A 7,826-nucleotide genomic window follows, 5' to 3' on the forward strand; every position below is an offset into this window, starting at 1 on the left:
ACGTATGTTGAGGTATTTAATTATCAGGTCTGGTCTGGGAACCTCAGGATCTTAGACTTTTGTAGATGATGTGGTTCTTCAGGCCACAACCTCCAGCGCCGGAATGGTTCGCTGCTGCGTGTAAAGCAGCCAGGATGGTCCCCCAAAAGGAGCTGGAGGATGTTGCCACAGAGTAGGATGTTTGGACATGTTCCTCCTGTGACCCGATACTGAATAGGCAGAAGATTTTAAGCTTTTGACTGAGCGGTCACCTTTCAGGGTCTGTCAAAGCTAAAACCCAACAGTTCCAGTCCCCTCAGTTTGACCTCGTTACCTTTGTGCATCTCTAAAACATTTTTTGTTTATTGGGCCATACTCACTCATATATTATTTCATGATTTTAAGTATTTTACCTGAACGATACGCTTTTTTTTTTATATAGCCAGACTAGAAGTGCAATGTAAGGTTGATATAAAACCACACATTTCATGATTTTTTTTTTACTTTGTGATCTTCTCAGACCTGAGAAGGAGCCCAAGAATAAAGAAGTTTGCTAGAAGACACTCAAGCATCTTCTACTCGAGTTCTCAGCCTCGCTCCAGAAACCTGGAGAGAGCGCTGTCTTCATCCCAGCTTTCTCTCAGCGACAGCAAAGTCTGCGGCGTAAATGTGAAAACGGTCAAGTCTCCCATGCGTCTGCTCTTCGGGGCCGCTGGTTCTCCCAGAAGTTCCAGCGACCAGTTTGATGAAACCCCGACAACCAGATCTCCCTTTTTCACAGACTCCAGTGTTTTTGAGGTGATTTATCGAAATTCATCCCTAAATTTCTTTATATCTCACTTTGAATGTCTCTCTCTCTCTTTTGAACAAATAAAAGGTTTTGGCAGAATTTTGAAAAAGAAAAAAGTTTCTGCCTATATCTGAGCACTTGTACTATCCATAATCCGAGTTTGAAGGGAATTTAAATATGAAAACTTTAAATGTACTTTATTTTGAAAAAGAAACAACTGCTTGTTCCTGCTTTTTCCTGTCTTGCTGTAAAGCTGGCTACAGCTGCTACCTCACCACAGTGTTGCTCTCAGGAGGGAAGTAAAACTAGAGGACAGTGTACTGTTACCCATTTACAGTCTTTGTTGCTATATTTAATGACTTTTCAGACCTTTCTACTCATTTTCTTTCAAAAATCAACAACTTCTAGCAACTTTTGTTTTAATGGCGACTTTGCCGAAAGCACCAGTCGTTCTGGAGTCACTTTGAGGCAGCAGCCAGAGCTGCTATGAGGATTCCTTCTTCCCTCAGCGCTGTCTCACAGGCACACAACCGCTGCTGCTGCCTCATGTAAATGTAGTTTTTCTTTTTCTTTTCTGAAACTGTTGCACTAAAATAATTCCCAGAATTTGCTTCAATAACTTTGCCTCTGATAACTGCCTTTTTGGAGCAGTTTGTATTATTTGGTGTGGATTCAGGCTATGTATTTTATAAAGGTAACTTTTAGTTACAAACACATTTTAATCATTGTTTTCAATAACTTTTTGGTCTTGGCAAAACGTTCCTACTGCTTAGGTGAACAAATATGCATACAGGACGATGACCCAACCATCATAGAGGAAACCCTGCAATTGATCCATTATATAATGGCTTTATAAAGCCAGGATCACAGTCACTCCATTCCTTAGGGTTTTTTTTATGTTGCTGTTTTTTTTTATGTTTTTGGTCTATATTATCTTTTGATATCTGTCTCTCATTTCTTATCAGAAACAAAGTTGTTGACTGAATGAAAGTCATTTTAAATCTAAATCTGCAAGCGCTATGAATCATTTCAAGCTTAACTGTAGTACTTCAGCATGAATTGTGATTTCCAATCAGAACAACTGACACTTCTTTGAACTCATATTTATGCTTTCTATTTAGAGTCCAAGCAAAACGCCATCAAAGTCACCCAGCAGACGTGGAAGGAACATTTCCCCTAAGATGACCAGGAGCCCTCAGATGCCCCAAACCCGGCTATCGGCTAAAAAGCGCGTTTCTGTGGCTGCAGAGAGTCCTGCAGCAGCTGCACAGGCCAGTCCTTTGAAATCCCCTGGCAAAGAGCCTCTTGTTGTAAAGACACCCAGTAAGCAAAGCCCTGTTAGGAGTCCTTTGAAGGGTATTCTTAGGACTCCGGTGAAGGCTTCGGGATTGTGTAAACTTAGCAGCCCATTGTCCAAGACTCCCAAGAAGAGCGTCACATGGTCTCCCTCTCCTAAGAAATGTTCCGTGGAGGAGGACCGGGCAACTTTTAAAGTGCCTAAGTCACCGAGTACAGCTTCTCTCAGTTCTCTGAGACAAAGCAACACTCCCGACAAGCTCAGCAGTCCAGGCGGAGGCACTAATGTTAAAAGAGACATTTTTAAAACCCCAGATAAGATCTGCCAAGTAAGCCTCCTGCGGCTATCCGAACACGATTTAGTGACTCCAGAAAAAATCAAATCTTTGATATGTAACACAGCTGAAAGCGGGGATGCAGTACGTCCGGAGAGGACGCCGCCGCGGCTACCCCTGGCATCCTCAACCCAACAAGTCTCACCTCAGCACAAAACCAGAACTCTGGAGAGGACACCAAGCCCCGTTCACCAGATGATGACCCGCTCCAGAAGAACCCCGAGGAAAGGGTCAGACTCCGCGTCCCCGCTGGAGGCGACGTGTCAACAACCAGAGGCTGATGGACTTTTAAAAGGCCCAGCGTCTGAACGTTCACCAGCAGCAGGGGAGCAGCAGTCCTCTCAGACGGACTCCAGTCTCCAGACCGAGTCACAGGAATGCGATTCTTCTCATAGTAACTCTGCGACCACAGACGACAACAGTCTGGACATCGTTGACGCTGCAGTGGTAAAGACTCAGTTTAATCAAGGCTTAAAGATGAGCATCAGCTTCTCCAGGAAGTCTCCTGTGTGCAGTCCAGCCTGTCTCGACAGAGCAGCTTCCCCTAAGCGGCCCTCGCCCAGCCGGAGCTACGGCTTCCGACAAACCCCTGACCGCCGGCAGAGGGAGGCCGCGGCTCGTCTGGGGTACGGGAACGACTCCCCCCGGTTTTCCACCCCCAGGAGCTTGGTGAGGTCCAGCAGGAAGAAGGGCTCCGGCAGCCCTATTTCTCCTACCTACCAGGTCGAGCTGGAGATGCAGACGTCGGGGCTTCCCAAGCTCAAAATTAAACGAGCATCTTCCGTGACCGCAGAAGACTTTTCCTCCGGCGGGTCTCCTCAACCGGGAGCGCCGGGCGCTTCAGTCGGCGTGAAACCTCCCACAGAAAGCCCCCTGGCCTCAAAGTCCACACACAGAGACCCCGCCGGCTACGCCCCGTCCCTCTGTGCTCACGCCACCCCAGCCAAGTGCACTCCTGGGAAAGGTGGCGGCGTCCAAACGTACATCTGTCAGTCCTACACCCCCACGCGCCACTCCGCGGCAGCCACGTCTCCGGTAGCCATGGCGATAGCGGGCACCATTCCCTTCACCCCCTCGCCTCAGAGCGTGGGCAAAGTGACCCCAGAGAACCTGAACAGCTGGCCTCGCAGGAAGAGGCCTCAGCTGGGGGTGTTTGACGGCAAGGACCGGGTCCTGAGGGGGGAGCCCCCGCTGGAGGAGCTGCTGGAGGAGGCCGAGCTGGGAGTCAGCCGCCTGCAGGACTTCGAAGACCCCGAGGAACCCTCCGGCGGCAGGTCGGCCTGGGCGTCCAAACGGGCGTCCCCGCCGAACGCGTCTCCTCTCTCACCAGCGGAGGACTTGTACTGGATGGCCAAGCTGGCCGAAGGTGCAGACTGCGCTGATTCTGGGAAAACCGCAGAGCTCATCTGGGCGTCGGAAAGTGGAGACGTCAAGTCAGGTAAGCGGCTCCTGAAGGTGAATGTAAAAATGAAAGATACTGCTGGTTTCTGCCTTAAAGTTACGCTTTTAGTTTTGAAGTGTTTAATGTGAAGCAAATACTTGAGAAGAGCATGAAGGTATAAACTTTTTAGTTCCTGTCTTTGTTTTTTCTGCCCAGTTTATTTTCACATGTAGCTTTCTGTCACTTTACCTAAGGGACAAACTGGGGCAGAAACTGTAACCGATTGACATCTAGTGGTGGGTGTAAGAAACCAAGCAGCCTGGTTGTGATAAAACCCGAGCTTTTTAAGAATGTGTTAAGGTTGTGATAGTTTATTGCAGTAAATCTGTTTTACGTGACGTATTAAAAACAGCTAAATGTAAAGACTTCTTCCCACCAAGCAGTTTAGTGTGACACGGCATATGCAGGCGCAGGTATGAGGGAGGCGTCTGAGCCCGGCGGGCCCACAAAGGAGCCCCATTTATGTGCTCAGTCGGGCTTATAATTAGGCTTTACTCACTTTTAATATATAATGCCCTGCACAATGGCACATTTTGATGATATAAGAGGTAAATGTGTTGATCAAAGACTATTCAATATGCACCAAGAGTTCAGGCTGAGCGATAAATCGATTTGAATTGAACTTTTTTTTTTTTTTTTTTTTTTTTAAAGATTTAATTTTTGGAAAATCAGGATTTCATTTTGCCAATGAATGTAATGGGCTTCATGTTTAGGGAAATATATTGTCAAAATATTGTAAAGAGGTAACTTTTTTTTTTTTTTACCATAATACGAGGCACTTTAATTAATTTTTTCTAGGTTAGTTTAAAGCTGCACTAGTGAAGTAATAGTAATATCATCTTTATTGTCATTGAAACATACATTACAACAAAATTTGTTCTCTGCATTTAACCCATCACCCTTGGGGAGCAGTGGGCTGCCATGTGCGGCGCCCGGGGAGCAATCTGGGGTTAAGGGTCTTTCTCAGGGACCCAGAGTGCAGGCACTGGGGATCGAACCGGGTACTTGCATCCTTCTCAGAGCGCAAGCTCGCTGCTCTATCCACTCGGCCAGCACTCCCTCAAAATGTAATTCTCTGAAATTGCCACAGCTTGGATTCGAAGTAAAGCCTGTTCTTAGTTCATTGTGTGGCAACAAAAAATTTTCATTGTTTCCAATGGCAGGGCTGCCTTCTTGTTTTATAAACCTGTTTCACACCTTGTATTTAGTTGTACTTCTCAACTCCCAGAAGACATAAAAGCAAAAATTTTTAAAATGACATGAAAAGGAGGGGGATAAATCAGATTTATCATTAAAATCAGAGATTTTATTTTTAAGCCATATCGCCCAGCCCTACAAGAAGTCCTACAATGGAAATCATAGATGAAAAACTATGCTTCATAGTTGAGCCACAACTATGAAGCATAGTTGTGGATCAACTATGCTTCAACTGATTCACTCCAAATGTGCTGCAGGTACAATTGAGATGCGGATGCATACAATCTGATGCTATTCCTAGGTTTTCAAAAGCGTTTTCATGGTGTTTTAGAAAGTTTATTTAGAAAAAAAAATGGGCGAGACAAAAAAAAAAAAATCTTTTCTTTGTTCCAATAAATCAGGCATAGTAACAGTTGCAATAATTGTTCCACTGGAGCAAAATTATTTTATAGCTCACTGCTACACGTAACAAAAGGTGGCATTTATACTTTAGAACTATGGAGCTGCACTTGATTAATATCGCGTATGTAATTTCAGGCAGAAATTGCTGCTGTAACGTTTCTCCAGTGTTAACAGAAGAATGACCAGAATTTATTAGAAATGACTAAACAAAAGAAGAATGTGAATTAGTTACATCGCTAACAAATGACACTGAACATGATTTTCTCAGATTGTCAGATGTATTCTCAGGAAGTAAAAAAAACCCTCTTAGTACAGTGGTGAGTGCTTTTTTTTTTAGACATGAACGTGAATGAGTTTTTTTTTTTTTTTTTTTTTTTTTTTTTTTTTTAATATGAGGTTTTAATGAAAATGTGATAACAGATGTGACAGCACACACAGAAAAGCTTTGTTTTGTCCCGCTGTGGCAGCGGTTGCTCCGGCGGGTAGAATTTTGTTCATTCACGCGGTCGTGTTGTGTTTTCCTCTCTGGCAGCGGTGACCCCTCCCAGTCTGAAGGGGAGAAAACCGGTAACGCCGAGCGGTATTCTGGCCCTCACTCAGTCGCCGTTGCTGTTTAAGGGGAAAACGGGCTCCGCTTGTAAGAAAATGGCCCATCTGAAAGGTAGCTATATAAATGTTCGCCGTATGTTTGGGCCTCTTGTTGCGGGTCAACTCTAACCCTGCTTTGTTTTTTTCCTTTTCACAGAGGATTCGGGGAAAACGGAGCGTGATCTGGAGCGCTCCCCTTTCAGCCTCTGCCAGCCGACTCGGCGCCCAAACGCCGGGAGGACCCACAGCAGGAAGAGACTTCTGCACTGACGCCAATCCCAGCAATAAAGACCCCCTCCGCTGCGTTTTCTACTGTGAAACTGAGGCTTTGGGTAGCGTAGGCTGTCAAAGTTTTACTGGACAGCTGTTTAAAGCTGCTTTTGTGCAGTCGGGGGCGTATACGTGTTCAAAGGATGCTTAAAATGGCTTTCACCAACTGTGTTTGGAGTACATCGAACAAAAAAAAGGGGCCATGTTTGTTGTTTTTAGTCTGCTTGAAGCTCAAACAATGTGAAGCGTGGCACTACTATACATATCCTTCATATTTTCTTTCCCACAAGTGTAAACACTTATTTTGCAATCAAATCAGACCCTGTCCTTATCCGTTTAAATAGTATTGCTTATTTATTAACTTGTTCTCCTTTTTTTATATATATATATATTTTACCTTTTGCTTTTTCCATAAAATGGATTTTCTGAAATCTTGTAAATATGTTAAATGTTGATGAATTCCTGTAATTAAAAAGTTTCTCTCAGCCGTCTGGACGTCATTGAAAAGCGGGAAGGCTAAAGCAGCAGCTGAATGAAAGCTGTGCAGCGTTTTATTATACAGGAATCAGCTTATCAGCGCCCAGCATGCATCAGTGCTCAGCTTGGCCACAAAGGTCAGCGCTGTGAACTCAGCCCGCCAACACACCCTTTTTCCTTGTTATACGCCGCAGCGTGACCCGCCAACATCTGAAACTCGCTTTTCCTTTCAGGGCTTTTGATTCTAGAAATGATTCATTGCTGTAGCTTTTAAAGCACTGGTTAGCGTTTCGTGTGTCTAAGTCATGGGACAAACTAAGTGTAGAACTGAATTTAGAAGAGAATGACAAACTCAGCTTCATGCATGCATTTATACATAAAAAATTAAAATGGATAGTATTTAAATTTCAAATGATGGCAGACCTTTTCCTTTTAAAATTGGCTTTTCTAAACAATTATTTTAGCTTAGGATCAGAAGTTTGACTATTAAACTGTCAGGAGTCTTCTTTTAGTGGGCTCCCTTGTTATAGCAAATGTGAAAAATTATGTTTTGAAAGCCCAACTATACCTACAGGGATTCAGCGCTGTAACACCAGAGATGTACTCCTTTGTCCTTTTTTCTTTCATCTGATTTGTGTTTCAGTTCAGTGAAGCACCGAGATGCCAAATCTGTTTACTGTCAGGACCTGGAACCATTTCTTTGTTTAAAAACAATGAATTCACCAAATGAAAGTTGGTGAACTTTGAACAGATTAGTCCTGTTTGCTCGGGATTAAAACATTACTCTCTGCCTGCTGTTGACTGCTAGTCCAGACCTGCAGCTTGACGGACTCCTGCTTTTTGTGCAGGTCTGAAGTGCGTGTTAGAAATAAAAAATACCTGAGAACATGGACGATCTTTTTTTTTTTTTTTTTTGTCTCAGTACCGCTGATCTCTTCCCTGAAGTCCAAGGCGTGACGCAATCAGGAAGCTGCGGCAGCTCCATCGTATGAATGACTGCAATAACCTTGTGGAGAGAACATGTTCAAACCATTATTTTTGGTTAATTTGA

At 44.2% G+C, this 7,826-nt stretch overlaps 1 protein-coding gene across 1 annotated transcript; it reads left to right on the plus strand.

The window, feature by feature from the left end:
* Positions 1-1,976: 1,976 nt before the first annotated feature.
* On the plus strand, positions 1,977-6,195 carry LOC118565820 (treslin-like). The gene is made up of 2 exons (XM_036146851.1): positions 1,977-3,838; positions 5,973-6,195. Exons 1-2 carry the CDS (start codon positions 2,596-2,598, stop codon positions 6,155-6,157), a joined length of 1,428 nt encoding a protein of 475 aa, XP_036002744.1. The 5' UTR covers positions 1,977-2,595; the 3' UTR covers positions 6,158-6,195.
* Positions 6,196-7,826: the final 1,631 nt, after the last annotated feature.

This window comes from Fundulus heteroclitus, chromosome 2 (assembly GCF_011125445.2).
Source record: "Fundulus heteroclitus isolate FHET01 chromosome 2, MU-UCD_Fhet_4.1, whole genome shotgun sequence".
In the NCBI taxonomy this organism is placed as follows: domain Eukaryota; kingdom Metazoa; phylum Chordata; class Actinopteri; order Cyprinodontiformes; family Fundulidae; genus Fundulus; species Fundulus heteroclitus.

Excerpts from the sequence above, each read along its gene's own strand:
- LOC118565820 (XM_036146851.1), top strand. The coding sequence starts at position 2,596 with ATGATGACCCGCTCCAGAAGAACCCCGAGGAAAGGGTCAGACTCCGCG. Across the intron at positions 3,839-5,972 it reads AAGTGGAGACGTCAAGTCAG|CGGTGACCCCTCCCAGTCTG; the intron begins GTAAGCGGCTCC and ends CCTCTCTGGCAG.